The following is a 25,296-nucleotide window of genomic DNA, read 5'->3' as shown; positions in this document are numbered from 1 at the left end:
TCCTCCTAATGCAAGACAATGCTAGACCTCAGTCAGCAGTTCCTGCAAGAGGAAGGCATTGATGTGGACTGGCCCGGTTCCCCAGGAATCCAATTGAGCACATCTGGGACATCATTTCTCGCTCCATCCACCAACGCCACGTTGCACCACAGACTGCCCAGGAGTTGGCGGATGCTTTAGTCCAGGTCTGGGATGAGATCCCTCAGGAGACAATCCGCCACCTCATCAGGAGCATGCCCAGGCGTTGTAGGGAGGTCATACAGGCACGTGGAGGAAACACACACTACTGAGCCTCATTTTGACTTGTTTTAAGGACATTACATCAAAGTTGGATCAGCCTGTAGTGTGGTTTTCCACTTTAATTTTGAGTGTGACTCCAAATCCAGATCTCCATGGGTTGATAAATCTGATTTCCATTGATCATTTGTGTGTGATTTTGTTGTCAGCACATTCAACTATGTAAAGAAAAAAATAATATTTCATTAATTCAGATCTAGGATGTGTTATTTTAGTGTTCCCTTTATTTTTTTGAGCAGTGTATGTATATATGTATGCATGTGTGTCTTTCGAAGGGTGCAATTGACCAATAAAGTGATTTTTACTGAGGAGCGGTGTCTTTACTGAAATGTCTCCCTCCAAGAATATGATTTCCCAGAGTTCAAACCAGGTCATTACCTCTGTCCACTGTGTGATCTAAGGTAACTTCTCATCCCCGAGACACACTCCAGACTGAGCAAAACCTGGGGTGTGAGACCCATCTCACTACAGTCAGCCAAATGCAAATCAACTAACAGCTCTATTGTTTCATTAGCCACCAGAGATCAGATATCCTTTCTGTTCAGGGCAACTAGTGAAACTGCTGTGGCTGAATGTGCCAGCCTACTGCTGAGCTGAACAACCTCCCTACCTGCAGCTGTGGACCAGGTTGGAGCACCTGGTATTGTATTTTGTATTTATTAAGGATCCCCATTACAGATCCTCTTCCTGGGGTCCAGTAACATTACCCCAAAATACACCAAGTTGTATCAAGTTGGCTGGATGTCCTTTGGGTGGTGGACCATTTTTGATACACACGGGAAACTGTTGAGTGAGACGAGTTTTATCATCATAACAGTGTTGTGCTTTTAAGTGTTTGATGTGAGTTTCGATCTAATTTGCATTGACGTCAGTGGTTAGAGCAGGCCTGGGCAATTATTTTCCATGGGGGGCCACATTAGAATATATATTTGACATCACAGGCCAGAATCATATTACAGGATTATATCTACTGTAAATCACATCCAGATATGCTACTTCTTTTACTTGAATTAACATGCACAGAAATAAACCACATCTATGTTCTCTTTTTGGTAGGTATTTTCATTATTAAACATGCAATGAACTACACTGAGGGAAAAGTACAGAAATCTTAACAGGTACGCACAAAAAAAACAAGAAAGAGAGGGCTCAACATAACATTTAAACTACTCAATCAATGTGAGGAGTGAAGTCTCTGATTGGCATTGTCTAGAGCAGTGAAGTCAGGTATAGTTTCTGACATCGCTATGCGCAGGATTGCTGAGAGGTGAGAGTCAGTAAGAGATGAACTGTGTCTTGACTTGTTATATTTCATCACTGAAAATGTCTGTTCACATACATAGGTTGACCCAAACAGTACAAACATCTTCTGAGCATGACTCCTAATCTTTGGAAAGTTGTTAATCGAAAGAAGCATAGAACCTCAGTGACATTGTTTTGAATAGTTCTCCAATCACTGCATCAGACTGAAGATCGATAAGCTCAAGTTGCAGGTCAGTGGGAGCGTTATCCACATTGAAGGTGAAAGTGTTATTTCCCAACACTTTAGAATACTCAAACCGACGAGAAAACACACCGTTCAAAGCATGCAGCAGCGATGTATACTTCTCCCGGCTGTACATCTGATGTGCAAAAAGGCCCTTCCCTTGCAGTTGGTAATTCAGTTTATTCATTAGGGCCATGATGTCCACGGTGAAGGCAAAATCAGACAAACATTCTTTATGTTGCAGTTGAGGGAAATCCACATATTTTCCTTTGATTTGCAAAAACTCAGCCATCTCCGACTTCAGGTCTCACGCCCTTTTAAGCACCTTCCCCAAACTCAGCCATCTCACGTTTGTGTGGTAGGGGAAATCTGCATGATCTGAATATCTCTTCTAACAGGGAGACAAACTGCCGGTGATTAAAAGATTTTGCTCTTATGAAGTTTACCACTTTAGTGACTGTATCCACAACATGGCTCATTTTCAGAACACTTCCTGATGAGTAATGCAATGCAGAAAAATAATTGTGGTATCCAATTACTAGTTACAGTCATCTCATCGCTGCAACTCCCGTACAGCCTCGGGAGAGGCTAAGGTTGAGAGCTGTGCGTCCTCCGAAACACAACCCAACCAAGCCGCATTGCTTCTTGACACAATGCCCGCTTAACCCGGGAAGCCAGCCATAACATTTAAGTCATTTACATTTAAGTCATTTAGCAGACGCTCTTATCCAGAGCGACTACAACAATGTGTCGGCGGAAACACCATACACCTGGCGATACATCTTGCTGGAACACCCTACAAATCAGTCTAGTTTCCTTTTCTTGTAAATATTTGAGAAGAAATAAAATTCCGCGATTTCTAGCTAGCTACCATTTGTAACTGTGACGTGTGTGTGTGTGTGTCAGCCACGGTCTGTCCTCTTGCAGTTGCTATTTATACGTGCCTTCAAAATAAATCTTCCACAAGCGGTGGGAGTTAAATTATTACACAAATGCGAGTATTCATTGGGCTTTTAATTTGAATAACAAATACATTTTTCACAACTTTACTATGGCAAATTCTATGTGATCTGAGCCTGATTCCGCGAGCCATATTGAATTAGGTCACGGGCCGCATACGGCTCCCAGGCCAGCCTTTGCCCAGGCCTGCATAGAGGGACAAAAGAGCGCTGAGCACCAGGCCATTAGGGACCTGATGGTTGCTCGATAGTTGGGTACTACTGACTCATGTCCAGACCACATAAAAGGAGATTACCATGACTCAACTGTCACATGGACTTTTACTGCTGTCATGACTCATGACTGCTGTTTTGGCATTAATGTGGTCACCACAACAGCCCAAGATGTGATTCCATTGTGGGATCAGAGACTGTAGCATCTGCAAGGTCCTCTAGAAGCGTCGGTCCTGTCCCATTTTCCACAGGCAGGGGAGACTTCCCTGGTAAGAGGCCCTGGTGAAGCACTGACCAGTCAGTCAAAGAGTGCTGACAGGGCGGTGATACTCACCATATCGGGATGACATCCAGCCTGAGGTGTAGAAAAGGAGAAGGTAGGTAGACGTACTGGTTTCCCCAGCAAATTGTGCAACACTGAGATTTGTTTGCTTAGGGTACCCAGCTCAGTCCAATTGTCTTCCGTAAGTAGGCAGTTGTTGCATTGAATAGCCGGTCAGTCCACAGTGTCCCAGAAAATAGTATAGTGAGAGAGACAGCACCCGCTATTTTCTGAGTAATAAAATAGACAGATTCATGTTTATCAGCCCATCACATGCAGGTTGTCTGTTAACCACGGTTTTGTCCTAGTAGTTTGCCTTCCATTGGGTACTCCCTCTGGGGAGAAGTATGCAAATATTGCGCAGGTGTAACCGGCCACATAGTAAATCTGCTCCTAACTCCGGTACTGTGAGGGTGCAGATAGCCTATATGTTTATGTAGTAGGTTCAGTATACTGTGTTGTGTATCCTTGACTGAGACCTGAAGACTCGTAACTCCCAGATCTAGCGACTAAGCTTTAGCTCAGTAAGCTAATATGCATGAGTCACACAACAGATCTGAGTTTGGTATCCATTGAAGCTACTATGATGTACCGTCTGTGTTCTGTTTTCACTTCTGTACTCGTAGGGGACAGAGAGGCATGCCCAGAGACTCTTCTTGAAGGACAGGATACTGACTGAACATCATTATTAATTAGATCCATGTCCTCTTATATCATAACTGTTCATATTAATATTCATGATGTGAAATGTAGATTAAAAAACAAGCAGAGGAAGTAGGAGATTTGATGAATGAAGCAGGGACTGTGTGTGTGTGCGCGCGCATGTGTGTGTAGGGTCGTTTGTAGGGGCGAGGGTGGTTGTTGACTGTCTGCGCAGAGACATAAAAAACAAATACTAATCCCATGTTACCAATTTAGACAGAAAACAACGACAGTTCACACTCTCGTCAGCAACAATAAAACAACCTGTCATCACACACACACACTGAATGATCATTATGTGGTTGCCATTGAGAAGATTGATGACATCAGATATGAGATAAGGTACTAGCCCCAGGCACTAAAATAAGAAACAATCGATAAGGGAAAGAGAACTGACGCCATGCCTTATTCTGTCAACTGGAAGTGCTCTACCTCTCATATCAGTCATGTCTGAAATAGCCTCGAGTCTCTCCAGTGTTTCCCACAAGTACATAGAGCAGCCAACAAAATAGAAAAAGCAGTAGTGAAAAAAGTACCCAATTTTCATACTTGAGTAAAAGTAAAGACAACTTAAATTACTTAGGTCAAAGTAAGTCACCTAGTAAAATACTACTTGAGTAAAAGTCTAAAAGTATACGGTTTTAAATGTCAAGTATCAAAAGTATTTAAAATGTCATATATATATATATATATATATATATATATATTAAGCAAACCAGACAAATTATTATTTATTTATTCACGGATAGCCAGGGGCACAGTTCAGCACTCAGACATTTACAAATGTTTAGTGAGTCTGCCAGATCAGAGGCAGTAGGGATGACAAGAGATGTTCTCTTGATAATTGTGTGAATTAGACCATTTTCCTGTCCTAATTAGCATTCAAAATGTAACGAGTACTTTTGGATGTTAGGGAAAATGTAAGGAGTAAAAGTACATTATTGTCTTTAGAAATGGAGTGGAGTAAAGTAAAAGTAGTCAAATATAAAAAGTACAGGCACCCCAAAAAACAACCTAATTAGTACTTTCAAGTATTTTCACTTTACTCCACTGAGAAAAAAATATCCAGATCCCAAGGATTCAACATTTTTTGCTGAAGAGCTCAATTTTGGGGGGGTCAATACAGTTACATATCGGGTTGTCAAGATACCAACATTTTACTAACGATACGATACCAGGCCGGGTATTGCGATACCACGGGGGAGTGGCCTAGCATCCTGTTTGCCCCTTCCCCCCAACACTTTTTCACATTTTCTAAACGTTATGCGCATGTTCTACACAAAAAAAGTCTCTGATTTTCACATTTCGACTCAACACATTGAATTTACCTTCACACTGTTCACTATAATAGAATACTACATAGTATGGCATATTTGTACATATTTGTACATATTTGCAAAGGCCTACCTGTGATTTGGAATGAATAGGAGGAATGAATATACATGGATAATGATTGGCATGTCACTGTTGCAATAAGGGGAAAACAGTATAAAACCTTTACTCTTCAGTTCTAACACACACAAACACCACTCTCCCTCTAACACACACCACTCTCTCCAACAAACACACACACTGCTCAACATTTAAAACATGAGGCGGGAAACAGAACTTAAGAAGCACCAGAAAGAGATAGATTTTTGATATAGTTTAGGCTTACATTAGGCCTATATGAATCCTACCTTTAAAAGAATATCAGCAGACACATTTCCTTTCTTCCAGTGACAATCAAATTTCCCTAGTCCTGCTGTCAAGTTACTAGATTGTTAGCTAGATAGGTAACATGACTGAACAACCTAGTTTGTTATCAAACCATAATTATCGGCCGGGGATTAGTTTAAAAACGGCCAGCGACATGGTTTGTGAAATTATATCAAATCCACAGGAAGAAAAAAGGTAGCTTGTATAGTTCGGATTTTTTTTAACCATTTGAGGTAGAGACAAACCGTTTTCTGTAAAGGTGTATGCATGCCTACCTGTCGTGAAGCTGTCTTTCCTCTCGGGCAATGCTGCGTGACAGTGAACTTGCAAAGCCTACCGGCCTGTGCACTTGTTATGCCAGGGATGAAATTATATTAAGGCGGACCTCATTTAGTCGACTGTTTGGTCAATAGGCTGTTGGTCAACCGAGATTTATTTAGTCGAGCGGCAGCAAAACACAATAATAATAATTATGGTGTACAAGACAACTGTCGAAAACAGCCCTTGCCTTAATTGTCTAAGAAAATGAGGAGAGAAGAAACCAACTTACTTAGGTCTATAATCAATAGCTTAGCTGTTAAATGTGCCTGGCTTTATAAACCCTCAAATACATCTACAGAAATAAGAAAGCTCCTGTTGCCCGTTTGACTGTTTAATAAGCCTACTGATTCCATGAGCATCAAGCCTCACGCAACCACATGTCGGAGAAAACATTTCACAAACTCGGCAGTTGTAATAAAGGCGTTACACTTAATTTGGTATTATTTAGAGATTATTTACAGTTTTCCAAACAATAACCCTTCTTTTTCTAGATCTCTCTATTGTTATTATTATTATGATCCTCATTACTTATTATAATAATGTCATTATCATTTGTAGGCTTACTATAGCAGCCTTGTATAACCACCATCAACCTGTAGGCATAGGAGAGCATGCTATTTAGTTTTAATACCATAGCTTATTTAGGCCTATACTTCAATACCTACAATGCAATCAGAAAGTACTCAGAACACCTCACTTCTTACATATGTAGTTACATTACAGCCTTATTTCTAAAATGGATCAAATGCATTTATTTCCTCAATCTACACACAATACCCCATAATGACAAAGCAAAAACAGGTTAAGACATTTTAGAAAATGTATTAAAAAATAACAGAATTACCTTGTTTACATACATTTTCAGACCCCTTGCTATGAGACTCAAAATTGAGCTCACGTGCATCCTGTTTCCATTAATCATCCTTGAAATGGTCCAACACCTTGATTGGAGTCCACCTGTGGTAAATTCAATTGATTGGACATGATTTGGAAAGGCACACACCTGTCTATGTAAAGTCCCACAGTTGACAGAACATGTCAGAGCAAAAGCCAAGCCATGAGGTCGAAGGAATTGTCTGTAGAGCTCCGAGACAGGATTGTGTCGAGGCATAGGTCTGGGGAAGGCTACCAAAAAATATATGCAGCATTGAAGGTCCCCAAGAACACAGTGGACTACATCATTCTTAAATGGAAGAACTTTGGAACCACCAAGACTCTTCCTAGAGCTGGTCGCCCAGTCAAACTGAGCAATCGGGGGAGAAGGGCCTTAGTCAGGGAGGTGACCAAGAACCCGATGGTCACTCTGACAGAGCTCCTCTGTGGAGATGGTTGTGATTCTGGAAGGTCCTCCCATCTCTGCAGCACTCCACCAATCAGACCTTTATGGTAGAGTGGCCAGACAGATGCCACTCATCAGTAAAAACGGCACATAACAGCCCACTTGGAGTTTGCCAAAAAAGCACCTAAAGGACTCACAGACCATGAGAAGCAAGATTCTCTGGTCTGATGAAACCAAAATGTAACTCTTTGGCCTTACTGCCAAGCATCACGTCTGGAGGAAACCAGGCACTGCTCATCACCTGGCCAATACCATCCCTACGGTGAAGCATGGTTGTGGCAGCATCATGCTGTGGGGATACTTTTCAGCGGCAGTGACTGGGGAGACTAGTCAGGAAGGATGAACGGAACAAAGTACAGAGAGATCCTTGATGAAAACCTGCTCCAGAGCGCTCAGGACCTCAGACTGGGGGGCGAAGGTTCACAACGCAGGAGTGGCTTCTGGTCAAGTCTCTGAATGTCCTTGAGTGACCCAGCCAGAACTGAAAATTCACAAGAATCATGGTCTCTCCCTCCACCACGTAAAGAAATTAGACTGCAACCAACCACAGCGCACAAATTGAACCAGGAGGCAGGACAGACAGCAGACTACGTTTCCTGGTCATCACTCACTTTGTGACTGACAGGACCCTGTCCTATCAATAGATCACTAGAAGACGCATATTGTTCATTCCTCGCTCTCCTCTACACAACGACTCCTTTTAGTTTCATATTCCACCACCCAACTCGCCTGTCGCCGGCTGGAGTGCTCTTATATATAAAAATATATTTTACAATAACAACAGGTGCCCAGATGTACACACAGTCCGGAGGACAAAGGGATTGTGCTAGGGACATACAGTTAGGAAAAAGGCTATTGTACTGCTGGTACCAAGACAGAGACAGGGACCAACCTCTCCATGACGCGGACGCTGCTTAACCACTTACGGGTAGCACAATTTAGCTTTAGGACACTAAAGAGATGTTTGCATGTGCGTTGAACTCGGCTAATAGAGTTACATACTGGGGGACAAGGTATATACCTGAACAGCTCTCCCTCCGGACAACAACTTCGCTTTCACCTTTCTATTTATCCCTATTCAGAGCAGATAAAGGAGAGGAGACAATGAGAGGATGGTGAGGAGACGAGGAGACCAATTGAGGAAGCTACAACAATTATTGACACTAGCTTTAAAATAGTATGAAACAGACAAAACCAATAAGGGGCCACCAGCATCTATTTAAACACACCTTTCTTCCTCTCCCTCCCTCACCTTCGTCATCTGTGTTCTATCAGGGAAAAGCCATTTCCCCTGCACTTCCCATCCTCCCTCCTTTACCGTCAGTGTCACAGACACTACAACCCCCCCCCCCCCCCCTCTGTCCTCCAGCTCATCACGTCATCTCTGCTTCTATGCAGCAACAGCTTTTTTTCCTCTGTCTCACCCATCCCCATCTCCCCTCTACCATCCCCCCTCTCATCTGGTGCTGGTCACTGGCTAAGCTTGGGCGGTATTCAGAATGTCATACCTTCATACTGACCTTGAAGCATTCGGTAATACCGGCATAGAACATAAGGAGCGCTATTTTCCATCCCCACTGAGCATCTGAGATCCGAAGGTTAGCAATTCTAACAAATAAAAGTTAGGTCTCTCACTGAAACTACAGTATTTGCAGGACAGACATCCCAACTCATAGTTATACAAGTAACTCAAAATGCTGCTTCACAGTTTCCTGCACAAACAAAAATTACACAGCAAGGCTCTTGATCCAGGAGGGGATCCTCTCCTGTTACCAAGCGAAGCTTGATTTTGCAAGAATCTAAGCACTTAGCTAGATTAGGGCTGAGCGATATGGATTACATATCACAGAATACAAATAAGTTCTACATTTGCTTTATAAGTAGTGCATGACCCTAGGGTGGCAAGACACATTGTAAGTGATTTCAATGGGTCTTTCTCCATTCTGATTGAAGTTTAATTAAACAGCATAAAAATTCCAGCAATTTCTGCACTCATTTGAGATCATTTCCACACTGCCACATAGGACTGCACGACATAGGACACCAATCTAGTCTTTTTTTTTTAACCCAATGTGACCGACCATCTTATGTAGCAAAATTTGAAGTTGTGTGATGTAAAAAAATAAAAAAACATTTTTTTTAAATTGGATAACAGTAGAGGCTCAGAGACACAAAATTGAATATTATACACTACTACAGTTGAGGAACAATGGGTAAGTAATTTTGCTTAGAATGTTGCTAAACTTGTAAACTCACTTTTGAGAAAATGGCCTATGAATGTTTTGGTACTAATATTGGAAAGACCTTTGTCTACACCCATTTAGCATCATTCACACCCTCTTAAGCCACAACCATCTCTTTAAAGGTTGACCCGAAATGTACTAACAGCAGTCAAGCACCCAAGCTAACTTGCTAGCTACTTCCAGACTAGAGGTCGACCGATTAATCGGAATGGCCGATGAATTAGGGCCGATTTCAAGTTTTCATAACAATAGGAAATCGGAATTTTGGGGAGCCAATTCGCGATTTAAAAATATAGATATATATTTTTATATACCTTTATTTAACTAGGCAAGTCAGTTAACCTCTTACATCTATGGGGGTGCTATTTCATTTTTGGATGAAAAACGTTCCCGTTTTAAACAAGATATTTTGTCACAAAAAGATGCTCGACTATGCATATAATTGCTACCGTTCGAAAGAAAACACTCTGATGTGTCCAGAAATACAAAGATCTTCTCTGTGCGTGCCCTATAACGTGAGCTTCAGGCAAAACCAAGATGAGATGGCATCCAGGAAATGACAAGGATTTTTGAGGCTCTGTTTTCCATGATCTCCTTATATGGCTGTGAACGCGAGAGGAGTGAGTCAACCCTTTCTGTCGTTTCCCCAAGGTGTCTGCAGCATTGTGACGTATTTGTAGGCAGATCATTGGAAGATTGACCATAAGAGACCACATTTACCACGTGTCCGCCCGGTGTCCTGCGCCGAAATTGGTCGACAAAAGTCACCTGCCAGTATTTTTCCATACGATACAGAGAGTAAAGCAAGCTTCCACGAACTGCATGTCAATGAAGAGATATGTGAAAAAACACCTTGAGGACTGATTCCAAACAACGTTTGCCATGTTTCGGTCGATATTATGTAGTTAATCCGGAAAAAGTTTGACGTTGTAGGTGACTGCATTTTCGGTTCGTTTCGGTAGCCAGACGCAATGTAGAAAACGGAACGATTTCTCCTACACAATGACGCTTTCAATAAACACTGCGCATTTGGTATGTGACTGAGAGTCTCCTCATTGAAAACATCAGAAGCTCTTCAAAGGTAAATGATTTTATTTATTTGGTTATCTGGTTTTTGTGAAAATGTTGCGTGCTACATGCTACACAAAATGCTATGCTAGCTTTGCATACTCTTACACAAATTAGTCAATTTCTATGGTTCAAAAGCATATTTTGAAAATCTGAGATGACAGTGTTGTTAAGAAAAGGCTAAGCTTGAGAGCAAACGCATTATTTTAATTTTATTTGCGATTTTCAGAAATCGTTAACGTTGCGTTATGCTAATGAGCCTGAGGCTTAGTCACAATCCCGGATCCGGGATGGGGAGTTTCAAGAAGTTAAGAACACATCCTTATTTTCAATGACGGCCTAGGAACGGTGGGTTAACTGCCTTGTTCAGGGGCAGAACGAAAGATTTTCATATTGTCTGCTCAGGGATCCAATCTTGCAACCGTACAGTTAACTAGTCCAACGCTCTAACCTTCGCACTCCACGAGGAGCCTGCCTGTTACGCGAATGCAGTAGAAGCCAAGGTAAATTGCTAGCTAGCATTAAACGTATCTTATAAAAACCAATCAAATCATAATCACTAGTTATAACTACTAATACAGTTTAGCAGGCAGTATCGACCAGGTGAAATTGTGTCATTTCTCTTGCTTTCATTGCACGCAGAGTCAGGGTATATGCAACAGTTTGGGCTGCCTGGCTCATTGCGAACTAATTTGCCAGAATTTTACGTAATTATGACATAACATTGAAGGTTGTGCAATGTAACAAGAATATTTAGACTTGGGGATGCCACCCGTTAGATAAAATACAGAACGGTTCCGTACTCCATTGAAATAATAAACGTTTTGTTTTTGAAATTATAGTTTCCGGATTCGACCATATTAATGACCAAAGGCTTCGTATTTCTGTGTGTTGTTATGTTACAATTAAGTCTGATTTGATAGAGCAGTCTGACTGAGCAGCAGCAGGTCCGTAATCATTAATTCAAACAGCACTTTCGTGCGTTTTGCCAGCAGCTCTTCGCAAGCACAGCACTGTTTATGACTTCAAGCCTATCAGCCTAATGGCTGGTGTAACCAATGTGAAATGGCTAGCTAGTTAGCTGGGTGTGTGCTAATATCGTTTCAAACGTCACTCACTCTTAGATTTGGAGTAGTTATTCCCCTTGCACTGCAAGGGCCGCGGCTTTTGTGGAGCGATGGGTAACGATGCTTCGAGTGTGGCTGTTGTCGATGTGTTCCTGGTCCGAGCCCAGGTAGGGGCGAGGAGAGGGACGGAAGCTATACTGTTACACTGGCAATACTATAGTGCCTATAAGAACATCCAACAGTCAAAGGTATATGAAATTACAAATGGTATCGACAGAAATAGTCCTATAAATACTATATTAACTACAACCTAAAACCTCTTAGCTTGGAATATTGAAGTCTCATGTTAAAAGGAACCCCCAACTTTCATATGTTCTCATGTTCGGAGCAAGGAACTTAAACGTTAGCTTTCTTACATGGCACATACTGCACTTTTACTTTCTTCTCCAACACTTTGGTTTTGCATTATTTAAACCAAATTGAACATGTTTCATTATTTATTTTATTGATGTATTATTTTAGGTTAAAATAAGTGTTCATTCAGTATTATTGTAATTGTCATTATTACAAATAAATAAAAATAAATTATTTATTTATTTATTTTTTTAAACGGCCGATTAATCATTATCTGCTTTTCTGGTCCTCCAATAATTGGTATCGGGGTTGAAAAATCATAATCATTCAACCTATATTCCAGAAATCTAAGTGTGAGAGAGAACAGCTCACAGATTACTACTCGTCCTAGCAGAGCTGGTTAGGCTGTTATGTTATCCAGAGTGTTAGTGATTGCAACTGTGCTGTCAGATTGTCTGTTCAAAAATTCAGAGCGTTTTGCATTCAAGGCGCCCAGCGGACGCCCTGGCCGATGAGATCATTGACACCAGCCATATTCAACAGGTGTTGAGCGTTCATAACTTCATCATTTATTCTGAGCTCTCTGGCACACTCAAATGAGATCGCTCTGAAATCGGAGGAGACGGCCAGACAATTTCCGAATGCATTCCACTGATTATTTCAAAACTCAGTCCTCCAGAAAGTGTAGAGCATCACTTAAGCAGTTTTAATACACAATATCTTTAAAAAAGCTACGTTAGACAGGATTACCTAGACATACTGACCAGCTCAAATAGACAGAAGCATGCTATATGGCAGACCAAACCAAACTCATCTGTCGGCATTTCCAGCCCACTCGTTATCTCAGCCAACCGTGGCTAGCGGGAAGGTTGCTGTATTTTTCTGTGGCTAACCTAACTAGGCTCGTAATTTAACAATTGTATTCGTATTTACAGATGGCATACAAGTTTGTTATTAAAGGCACGTGAAAGTTCAAATGTTCGAGAAAGCATCTCTCCCCAAAAACGCGCTTTGATAAAAAAAAAAGACATTCAAACGGCTATCCTGTGAAATCGTGACCTGCGACATACGCCTAGTTTCCTGAAATGGGTCACCGTTGTTATAATTTCGATTTGACTTCCGATTTAGCTCAAAACACTTGGAATAATAGAAATAGAATGATTATTCTAATTCATAGCTCTAATATAATAGTGGGCACTTTGAATACAGTGTTGTTTGACATAACAATGCCAGGGAGGAGTTATTGTAACAGGGTTGGAACCAAAGTGTTGTTTCCTGTGGGACACTATAATCTTTGGCTACATTGAATGTTCTCTCTTCGCTACTTCATGTAGCTAACATATTCACGATTTGCATATTCCTCTTTGATTTAGAAGATACTGTTGCACAAACATGCTGATTTAGCGCCACACCATCACTGGTATTAGCTGCCTGTATAGCTAATTAGCAAGCCAGCGATAACAAGATTTAGGACCAACTTGTAAAGAAAAGACTATCAGTTTGCAGATGTAAGAAACAAACGAACAGTGTAATAACAGAACGCTAGTGGATTTATATTAAGAAGCAAAGTGAAAACAGGATCATTGTCATCAACATTGTTGCTGTATTGACCATGCAGACTGAACGCAAGTGTCTCGTGGTCGGGGAACAACAAATGCACTCCTTAAGAGACAGGGGAGGGGCTAGGTCTGTGTGGAAAGCGGCATGAGAGAGAGAGAGAGCGCGATGACTCAAGGAGCAAAGCAAACTATAAAAATGGATGTTAGTCACGGTGTATTACATTAAACAAACTAAACATTAAAATACTGTTAAAGAAGGTAAAGTAAAAACCCAAACTGGTCAGTGCATCAATACCGGTATATCAGAAAATGCGGGTATACCCCCAGCCCTAAGCTAGATAGCTAACTAGCTACTAAATTAGCAAACCAAATGCACAACAGCAGAGCATTTAGCCGAGTTGCACAGTGGTATAATGCACAGCATTTCAGTACAAGAAGCATCACTGCAGTCCCTGGTTTTAAACCAGGCTGCATCACATCCGGCTGTGATTGGGAGTCCCATAGGGCGGCGCACAATTGGCCCAGCGTCGCCTGGATTTGGCCGGAGTAGGCCATCATTATAAATAAGAATGTTCTCAACTGACTTGCCTAGTTAAATAAAGGTTAAATAAAAATAACACACTTTAGACAGTTAATGTAATAGTTGTAAGATCTCTAGCTGGCAAACATTTAGCTGTGAATTCCATACTGTAACTAGATCACCTGGCATGTGCTGCACAACAGTGAAGTGACTCAAGTCTCCGGTCTCTGTTGTTGTACACTTTTAAACAAACACCACGTGACCGGACTTCCGGGTGGCTTCATTATGAAAAAGTGTGACAGGTAAGATGAAGAACAATCTTTTCATCTAACATATTGCACAAGTTGACAGGTATTTACTTAAAAAGTAGTTATAAATATTCAATTTTTTGTTTAAATACTCGATACAGTATACTGCCCAAGCCTATCCCTGGCCACCCAGCAACATGGAGATTCATTACAGAAACCTGTCAAACTCAGACACACACGTTAGCTCAGAATTCTGCATTTCTCACGCAAAAAAAAAAGATAAAGCACATTACAAATATCTTACTTCTTTTTGTAAACGCAGATCCAAGATGCCTCTCATTTATGCTCGGCATGGGAATAATTTTGTGCTTCAGTTGCACTTCTTCACTCTGATTCACGAACGAGCATTCTATCAGCAGACAGCCTCTGACTGTGTAGCTACATTTCTCCTGTACTTTTCTCAGTGGAGCCAACTCTTCTCTGGTAACAGGATTAACTTCCAGCAAAAAAAAAAAAAAAATGGGAAATTGCTACATTCTTTCTACGATAAACATTTGAAATGTGACGGCCATATATCACTTTTGCAAAAAATAGTTTGCCTTTTCATTATAAGCTCATTTACTTGTGTGGCTGCTAGCCAAATAGTGTTTGGGTTTACCCCTCATCAATCTACACACAATGCCGCATAAGGAAAAAGCAAAAACAAGTTTTTAGAAATTAAAAATGAAATGAAGAATCATATTTACATAAGTATTCAGACCCTTTACTCAGTACTTTGAGATGAAACCCATATTGAACTATTTGGATTTATCAGACCTGAGAATCTTGTTACTCATAGTCAGAGTCCTTTAGGTGCCTTTTGGAAAACTCCAAGCGGGCTGTCATGTGCCTTTTACTGAGGAATGGCTTCCGTCTGGCCATTCTACCATAAAGGTCTGATTGGTGGAGCGCTGCAGAGCTGGGAGAACCTTCCAGAAGGACAACCATCTCCACAGAGGAACTCTATCAGAGTGACCATCAGGTTCTTGGTCACCTCCCTGACCAAGGCCCTTCTCCCACGATTGCTCAGTTTGGCTGGGCGCCCAGGAAGAGTCTTGGTGGTTCCAAACTTCTTCCATTTAAGAATGATGGAGGCCACTGTGTTCTTGGGGAACTTCAATGCTGCAGACATTTTTTGGTAGCCTTCCCCAGACCTGTCCATCGACCCAATCCTGTCTCGGAACTCTACAGACAATTCCTTTGACCTCATTGCTTGGTTTTTGCTCTGACATGCACTGTCAATTACGGGACCTTATATTATATGTGCCTTTCAAAATCATGTCCAATTAATTGAATTTAACACAGGTGGACTCCAATCAAGTTGTAGAAACATCTCAAGAATGATCAATGGAAACAGGATGCACGTGAGCTCAATTTCGAGTCTCATAGCAAAGGGTCTGAATACTTATGTAAATAAGGCATCTGTTTTTATTTTTAATACATTTGACAATTTCTAAAAACCTGTTTCACTGTCAGTATGGGGTATTGTGTGTACATTGATGAAGATTTTAAAAAATATATATTTAATCCATTTTAGAGTAAGGCTGTAACGTAACAAAATGTGGGAAAAGTTGAGGGGTCTGAATACTTTCCGAATGCCCTAACATCAAAAAACATGCAGGTGATATTGTGCAAAAAGCATATTTTTTATGGTCTGCTTTTTGAAAATGCTGATTTCTCAACTCTAACGCCACCCTTGCGCACACATGCACACCTTAGAAGACAGATGGAGAAAGTTGGCTGGTGGCTATAATGACCTCCAGTATCAGAATAGTCTGCATATTTCTCTCTCCCCCTCGCCCCCCTCAGACAACTCTTAAGCCCAGCCGACTAGTCATTAGCTGAGACTTTCACTGCACAGCAGTTAGCCAGTAATGGACTGTAACACACACACATTTTATATTTTTCATTAGGACAGAGTTTAGACACAGACAAGAGAGACACAGACAGGTGGATGGTGGCATAATATTGTGTGAAAATCACAGCAGCAGGTCTGTCTACACTTAAAAGAACAAAAATAATCACACACAAAAATAAGAACTGAGTGAAGGAAGGAGATAATAGCACAATTCTGAGTACAATACATTTGTCATCCCTGGATTAATGGTACGTTTTCCAAGCTATTATCTTTTGCCAGCCACTCGGTGTCCTAATCTACACAGGAAGCCTGTCCGACACTAGTGCAGCTGTAAGCAAGCGAGTCGGACCTGCCAGCTACTGTTAATCATGCCTATCAAAACCGGGTGCTCCCTGTGGCGGAATATACAGTCGGACCACACACACACAAGCCTCTGTGCATTCATTAAAACAGCTTTTAGATTTAAAAAAAATAGGCTACTGATGATGAATCCTACCACTTGTCAGTCAGTGACAGATGAAGAGGAATGGATAGTGTGTGTGTATGAGGCGTTAGGAAGATGTAACACTACATAGTCTACTAGAAATTACATTATCAGATAAATTACATTTCATTGATTTAAAACATTGTGATGGTTTCCCCATGTCTCATTCTCTGACAAAGACCACACTGAAACACCTCATGTCAGAAAAAAAAAGGCATTTCAAACACTATGAAGAGTGCCTTGCTTCTCCTTCTGATTCCCATTCTAGACTTCTAAACCAAAGACCACAGTTTCATATCTACTGTTGTTTTGATATTCTGCAGTATATTCACAAAACACTGCACAACACCCTTCTCTTCTAGCCTACATTCGATCACAACAACCTTAATAAGACTCCAGAGTGGTTTGGATGATGTAGTGTCTCACACAGACGGGTGAGAGGAGGACAGAGGATGGATGTATTATCCTTACAGTCAACTACACAGAGAGAACAATTAAAGCCCTCCAGTCATATTGGTTTAGATTAGTCAGGGTAATAGCAAGCAAGGACAGAACGCAGACTTGCTAATTGTGAAATGTTCAGCTGCAGGGACAAAATACAACGCGTTTGTGGCACCACTGTTAAGTAGCTTTCTATCTAGTAGCTGTTAATTCACGTCATGATACACAGTATGTTGTAGCTAGACCCGCCATCATCATAGCTAACGTTACCCCATATAAATACATTAGAGACACACATAGGCTACACACACATTTCATATTGTGATTATTAGTATGATTCTACATGCTTGATTGGAGAAGGTGTCCATACACTAAGATTCTTACCTTCTCCACGTTTTCCACTGTGAAGTCGAGGGCGTCTGGCGTGGTTGCTATTCTCCCCGATGTCTCCATGTTAGCCCAACCGGCCGGTCTGTCAATAAATGACAGACGCGCTTCTTTAGCTAGCTAGCTAGCTGTCTGTCTCTCAAGCTAGCTAGCTACAGAATGCGGTACTAATCAATTGTCCACGATTTGGATGGCTGGCTATTATGTGTTAGCTTCCGTAGCAAAACCCTGTTAGCAAGCTGACTGACCGACCTCAGTGAGCCCCGATTCTTCTGTATGTCTGGGGGTCACAATTTATGGCTTGATGACATTAGCTAGTTAGCATCTCGATACCCTATTGGAAATGTATGTGTAAAAACAACCTAGCTAGCTAAACCTGTCCTTAGCTGACGATATAAGTCATTAACATCCAAACATGCGATAGCATAAGAAATTGGTGGTAGTTAATTGTTGCTAGATATCCAGTATATAGTCGCGGTGTCTTTGCTACGACGCTGGTATAAATTCTTCTTCTTCTTCTATAGTTATGGCGGTCCGCAAAAAAATGTGAAAGGTGTATGCTGCCACCTACTGTGCAATCCATATTCCGTGGTGATGGTTTAAAAAGATCTTTGGTGATACAAAATTGAGAAAGGAAAAATTACCCTGGCAACTAATAGCCCTCATTAAAAAAAAAACACTACCACCATTCCACTATTTAATCCTACACCAGGCCAACAGCCTGGGAGGACAGAACACTACCACTCAACACTCTTTGGAACTCTTCTACAGTAAAACCTCAAAATCCCAAGTACCTCTCTGCCACTGCCACCACAACCTCTATTTTCTGTGACTTATGTTCCATTTCAGTAGTACAGTTGACAACCATAGCTATGAATGCGAAGCAACGCACCTTACTGAATCACATTATTATTCCTATCACTCTCTATTGGCCTCTGCCTACTCACAGGGATCCTCTCAGGATCCCTCACCCTGTACCGATCTCCCTCTACTACTCTCTTCACTGCCTCAGCATACAATACATTCTGTACTACTCTGATCCTGGCAACCTCAACCTGCCTTTCTCTTACCGGACACCTCTGATCTCCAGCACCATGGGCACTTCCACAGCTAACACACCAGTTGCTGTGCTTGGGTAAAATCACTGGGGAAGCCAAGCCAGGGGGAACGGCCATATTACAACCTATGTGTTGTGATAATTGCATTGTTTGCTCTTTAACCTGTTAGTTCATATGCCTTGCCACCGTGATATATAGGCCTAAAGGCAGAGACAATAAGAAGTAAGTGGCAGCATAAATTCAACCACACCTTTTGTTTCATCACAAAACCAGAGAGCAACATCCGGAGAGCAACTCCGGTGGAGTCCACAAAGCATATTGCATGTAACAAACAGTTACATGACCTACAGAATAGTCAAGTTCATGTTTCCGATATTTTCGGACTACTAAACAACTATTGATGTAGAGCCCCGAGAGTTACCACAAGTCACAAAGAAAACAGGAGCTGACTCCACTATTCCAGCACCATTTCAACTTCAATATTTCATCATCATCAAATCACCTATGCTTAGTCTAATACAGTGACAACTAAAATGTTCCTAAAACAATTTAGTCCAATCCATGTAAGTTAAATAACATGTGACTGTCCATAGTACTAATTTCTGTGTGTGTGTGCGTAAGTAGAAAAAACATGTTGACTCACACTACTTGTAGAGAAATGCCAATGCCATCCTCCTCTCATTCATGTTGCCGAAACGGTCTATGACAGTCATACAAAACACGCTTTTATTTTTTGTTGTCCAAGCCTACCTGGCTAAAATGCTTACTCGCTAGCCTAACTTCCTTTTCAGGGGCAACGATTAGCCAGCTAGTTAACATTAGCCTTCTACATCTAGCTACATATTGAACTTCCATCCTCAGGCCAGGGGCACAATGTATGAATTTATGGTTGGATCAGAGTCGCCGTTATAATCATTGACCAGTACAGAGAATGACGTAAAACCACATGTCCAAATCCCTATCTCCATCCATGGCTAATTTAGGAAAGGAACCATTTTAGCTAGCTAGCCACCGGAGGACAAAAACACAACGTGCTGTTTGTTGCAAGTTACAATAGTAGAATACTGAAGGTGCAATTTCAAATTGTTATTGTGCATCAGCAATTAGCCAATGTCAGCTAACATTGCTTTAGATTGTTAAGTTATTTTAGCGACCAGCTATCTAAACGTGTTATAATGGTCGAATTACTGGCTGGGGGTCCCCATTGATTTTATTAGTCAGTCCCACTCAGATATCATTTTAAAAACTGCAAACATGTCTCCCCTTTCCCTTTACTTTCACCCTATGGCAAAATGTGTAGAATTGCAGAAAATGTGCTGTAAAACGTTTAAAAAAAATAATATGGGTGCACATACCGGCAGGCAACTGTGACACTTCATGAGTTTAATTATTTTTGTGGCCCTGTCGGCTGATATAGCCATCTGCTATAGCATTTTCACATGTGGATGGCTGAACGAACCAGAGGTAACTTATATCTGGCATTTCAACCTATCCGACGTTGCTTGCATTTGGCAAGCCGAGAGGTTGATGGAGTTTTTAGTCTATTTGTTCTCGTCGCTTTGTAGACTGGTTTACAGTGCAACATTGCCTCTTTGGGGCTGTTTGAAAACATTGCATACATTTTTATTACAGTAAAACGCTCTGCTATGTCATCGCAAAAAATTATGGATATACTGACAAGATACATGTCTCTCCGCCCTAACAATGCGAGGCACCGCAGGCTGTCTTGCTCCCACATATGCTTTATTTGGATTGGTGGATACATCTCATTATTGTAATACTATATTGAATATTCCATGAGGGTTGTTAACGTCATCCACATGTATTCAATGGAGAGAGACGCTATGCTGGCCTCATAGTATGAATATGCATACCATCTCGAGAAAACTCTGATACAGACTTCTTTTCTCCAAAGTTGCCGGGATGTCACGTGTCCTATTAACGTCAGTACACTCGAAACAACTTAAGCATTACGAACCTTCTATTGGATCAAATAAACCCCACGTAGCAAATAAGCCATTCATTTTTTGGTTGACCAAATTCGACACTCTCTCACTGACGTTCATGCAAAAACTCCTTGCTCCTTTCAACGAAAAACTGCCACCTGCCGGAGGGATATATATATATATATATATATATATATATATATATATATATATACTACCATTCAAAAGTGTGGGGTCACTGAGCAATGTCCTTGTTTACATTTTTTGTCCATTAAAATAACATCAAATTGACCAGAAATACAGTGTAGACATTGTTAACGTTGTAAATGACTATTGTAGACTATTGTAAATGTTTAAACAGCAGATTTTGTTGCCAGCGGTTTAGATATTAATGGCTGTGTGTTGAGTTATTTTGAGGGGACAGCAAATTTACACTGTTAAACAAGCTGTACACTCACTACTTTACATTGTAGAAAAGTGTCATTTCTTCAGTGTTGTCACATGAAAAGATATACTCAAATATTTACAAAAATGTGAGTGGTGTACTAACTTTTGTGATATACTGTACATAGGTGTACAGAGGCCCATTTATCAGCAACCAACACTCCTGTGTTCCAATGGCACGTTGTGTTAGCTAATCCAAGTTTATCATTTTAAAAGGCTAATTGATCATTAGAAAACCATTTTGCAATTATGTTAGCACAGCCGAAAACTGTACTTCTGATTAAAGAAGCAATAAAACTTGACTTCTTTAGACTCGTTGAATATCTAGAGCATCAGCATTTGTGGGTTGGATTACAGACTCAAAATGGCCAGAAACAAAGTACTTTCTTGTGAAACTCGTCAGTCTATTCTTGTTCTGAGAAATTAAGGCTATTCCATGAGAGAAATTGCCAAGAAACTGAAGATCTCGTACAACGCTGTGTACTACTCCCTTCACAGAACAGCGTAAAGGGGCACTAACCAGAATAGAAAGAGGAGTGGGACGCCCGGTCCACAACTGAGCAAAAGGACATTAGTGTCTAGTTTGAGAAACAGAAGCCTCACAAATCCTCAACTGGCAGATACATTAAATAGTACACGCAAACCACCAGTCTCAACGTCAACAGTGAAGAGACAACTCCGGGATGCTGGCCTTCAAGGCAGAGTTGCAAAGAAAAAGCCATATCTCAGACTGGCCAATAAAAATAAAAGATTAAAATGGGCAAAAGAACAGACACTGGACAGAGGAACAATATCCAATATCAAGAGAACACGTGGTCATCCCTACTACCTCTGATCTGGCGGACTCACTACACAAAAATGCATAGTTTGTAATGATGAGTTGGAGTTGGAGTGTACCCCTGTACATTTTAAAAACAAGAAAAGGGTGCCATCTGCTTTGCTTAACAAATATTTGGAATTTGAAATTATTTATACTTTTAAGTATATTTTAGCATTTAGATTTACTTTTGATACTTAAGTATATTTTGAACCAAATACTTGTATTAGTATTTTACTGGGTGACTTTCACTTTTACTTGAGTAATATTCTATTAAGGTACATGTACTTTTTCTCAAGTATGACAATTGGGTACTTTTTCCACCACTGGTCTTTGGGGACCAATGTTGCACTGGACTGTCAGTTGACTAACTGTAGCCCGTCTGTTGCTTTGCACAATTTGTCAACCTCCTTAGTCTTCTTTCATCAATGACCCATTTTCAACCAGTGGCCTGTCATTGGCTAGATGTCCTTTGGGTGGTGAACCATTCCTAATACACACAGGAAACTGTTGAGCATGAAAAATCCAGCAGCTTTGCAGTTCTTGGTACACTCAAACCGGTGCGCCTGGCACCTACTACCATACCCCATTCAAAGGCACTTACATATTTTGTCTTGCCCATTCACCCTCTGAATGGCAAGCATACACAATCCATGTCTCAATTGTCTCAAGGCTTAAAAATCCTTCTTTAACCGGTCTCCTCCCCTTCATCTACACTGATTGAAGGGAATTTAGCAGGTGATGAACAAGGGTTCACCTGGTCAGTCTATGTCAGGTGTTCATAAATGTTTTTCCAAATATATATTGTATTTTTTTCCTGTAATTTCTCTTATTCTGTAGATTGTTAGAATATTGTGCAGAACATAAATGCTTCTCTGCCATGCTTCTCCTCAATTCATATAACTCTGCAATGCCATATAAGGGGTGCACTCAATATTGTACAAATCATATGTCCCCTATTTCTGTCACAGACTATGATAAATATTCTGTATTCGTTATTATAATTTCAGGGCATCTCTGTCTCTCTGCCCCTCCCTGCTGTCTCTCTGAATAGCCACCACTAGTCCCATGTTTCATGAGCTGAAATAAAAAATCCCAATAAATGTTCTATATGCACACATCTTATTTCTCTCAAATGTTTTGCACAGATTTGTGCAATGCCACAGACGTCTCAAGTTTTAAGGGAGCGTGCAACAGACATGCTAACTGCAGGAATGTCCACCAGAGCTGTTGCCAGAGACTTGAATGTTAATTTCCTCTACCATAAACTGCCTCCAACGTCATTTTAGAGAATTTGACAGTACGTCCAACCGGCCTCACAACCACAGACCACGTGAAACCACGCCAGCCCAGAACCTCCACATCCAGCTTTTTCACCTGTGGGATTGTCTGAAGGGGTGCTAAGGAGTATTTCTGTCTGGGGTGCAGCCATGGGTGGGCCTGACTCTCCAGTGGGTGGGCCTGGATGTCAAGTGGGTGGGCCTATGCCCTAACAAGCCCACTCATGGCCACATATATTAGGGCCTCATTTATTTATTTAAATTGACTGATTTCCTTATTTATTTTATTTTATTTATTTCACCTTTATTTAACCAGGTAGGCAAGTTGAGAACAAGTTCTCATTTACAATTGCGACCTGGCCAAGATAAAGCAAAGCAGTTCGACACATACAACGACACAGAGTTACACATGGAGCAAAACAAACATACAGTCAATAATACAGTATAAACAAGTCTATATACGATGTGAGCAAATGAGGTGAGATAAGGGAGGTAAAGGCAAAAAAAAGGCCATGGTGGCAAAGTAAATACAATATAGCAAGTAAAACACTGGAATTGTAGATTTGCAATGGAAGAATGTGCAAAGTAGAAATAAAAATAATGGGGTGCAAAGGAGCAAAATAAATAAATAAATAAAATACAGTTTGGGGAAAAGGTAGTTGTCTGGGCTAAAATATAGGTGGGCTATGTACAGCTGCAATAATCTGTGAGTTGCTCTGACAGTTGGTGCATAAAGCTAGTGAGGGAGATAAGTGTTTCCAGTTTCAGTGCTTTTTGTAGTTCGTTCCAGTCATTGGCAGCAGAGAACTGGAAGGAGATGCGGCCAAAGAAAGAATTGGTTTTGGGGGTGACTAGAGAGATATACCTGCTGGAGCGTGTGCTACAGGTGGGAGATGCTATGGTGACCAGCGAGCTGAGATAAGGGGGGACTTTACCTAGCAGGGTCTTGTAGATGACATGGAGCCAGTGGGTTTGGCGACGAGTATGAAGCGAGGGCCAGACAACGAGAGCGTACAGGTCGCAATGGTGGGTAGTATATGGGGCTTTGGTGACAAAACGGATTGCACTGTGATAGACTGTATCCGATTTGTTGAGTAGAGTATAGGAGGCTATTTTGTAAATGACATCGCCAAAGTCGAGGATTGGTAGGATGGTCAGTTTTACAAGGGTATGTTTGGCAGCATGAGTGAAGGATGCTTTGTTGCGAAATAGGAAGCCAATTCTAGATTTAACTTTGGATTGGAGATATTTGATATGGGTCTGGAAGGAGAGTTTACAGTCTAACCAGACACCTAAGTATTTGTAGTTGTCCACGTATTCTAAATCAGAGCCGTCCAGAGTAGTGATGTTGGACAGGCGGGTAGGTGCGGGTAGCGATCGGTTGAAGAGCATGCATTTAGTTTTACTTGTATTTAAGAGCAATTGGAGGCCACGGAAGGAGAGTTGTATGGCATTGAAGCTTGCCTGGAGGGTTGTTAACACAGTGTCCAAAGAAGGGCCAGAAGTATACAGAATGGTGTTGTCTGCGTAGAGGTGGATCAGAGACTCACCAGCAGTACAGAGAAGAGAGTCGGTCCAAGAATTGAACCCTGTGGCACCCCCATAGAGACTGCCAGAGGTCCGGACAGCAGACCCTCCGATTTGACACACTGAACTCTATCAGAGAAGTAGTTGGTGAACCAGGCGAGGCAATCATTTGAGAAACCAAGGCTGTCGAGTCTTCCGATGAGGATGTGGTGATTGACAGAGTCGAAAGCCTTGGCCAGATCAATGAACACGGCTGCACAGTAATGTTTCTTATCGATGGCGGTTAAGATATCGTTTAGGACCTTGAGTGTGGCTGAGGTGCACCCATGACCAGCTCTGAAACCAGATTGCATAGCAGAGAAGGTATGGTGAGATTCGAAATGGTCGGTAATCTGTTTGTTGACTTGACTTTCGAAGACCTTAGAAAGGCATGGTAGGATAGATATAGGTCTGTAGCAGTTTGGGTCAAGAGTGTCCCCCCCTTTGAAGAGGGGGATGACCGCAGCTGCTTTCCAATCTTTGGGGATCTCAGACGACATGAAAGAGAGGTTGAACAGGCTAGTAATAGGGGTGGCAACAATTTCGGCAGATAATTTTAGAAAGAAAGGGTCCAGATTGT

At 41.3% G+C, this 25,296-nt stretch overlaps 1 protein-coding gene across 3 annotated transcripts in view; it reads right to left on the bottom strand.

Annotated features, from left to right (window-relative positions):
- LOC135556370 (importin-13-like) overlaps positions 1-19,527 on the bottom strand; it is a 53,570-nt gene extending 34,043 nt beyond the window's left edge. The window contains exon 1 of one of the 3 annotated variants that reach the window (XM_064989526.1): positions 19,307-19,527. In XM_064989526.1, coding sequence (XP_064845598.1) covers positions 19,307-19,345 — 39 coding nt within the window. In that variant the 5' untranslated portion in view covers positions 19,346-19,527. Of the gene's footprint in view, positions 1-17,602; positions 19,033-19,306 lie in introns of those variants that run through there. The other 2 variants (XM_064989527.1, XM_064989525.1) reach the window with 2 other exon arrangements.
- Between the last annotated feature and the right edge of the window lie 5,769 nt (positions 19,528-25,296).

This window comes from Oncorhynchus masou, chromosome 15 (genome assembly GCF_036934945.1).
Source record: "Oncorhynchus masou masou isolate Uvic2021 chromosome 15, UVic_Omas_1.1, whole genome shotgun sequence".
Taxonomy (NCBI): Eukaryota; Metazoa; Chordata; class Actinopteri; order Salmoniformes; family Salmonidae; genus Oncorhynchus; species Oncorhynchus masou.
This window is presented reverse-complemented; position numbering and strand designations above follow the sequence as displayed.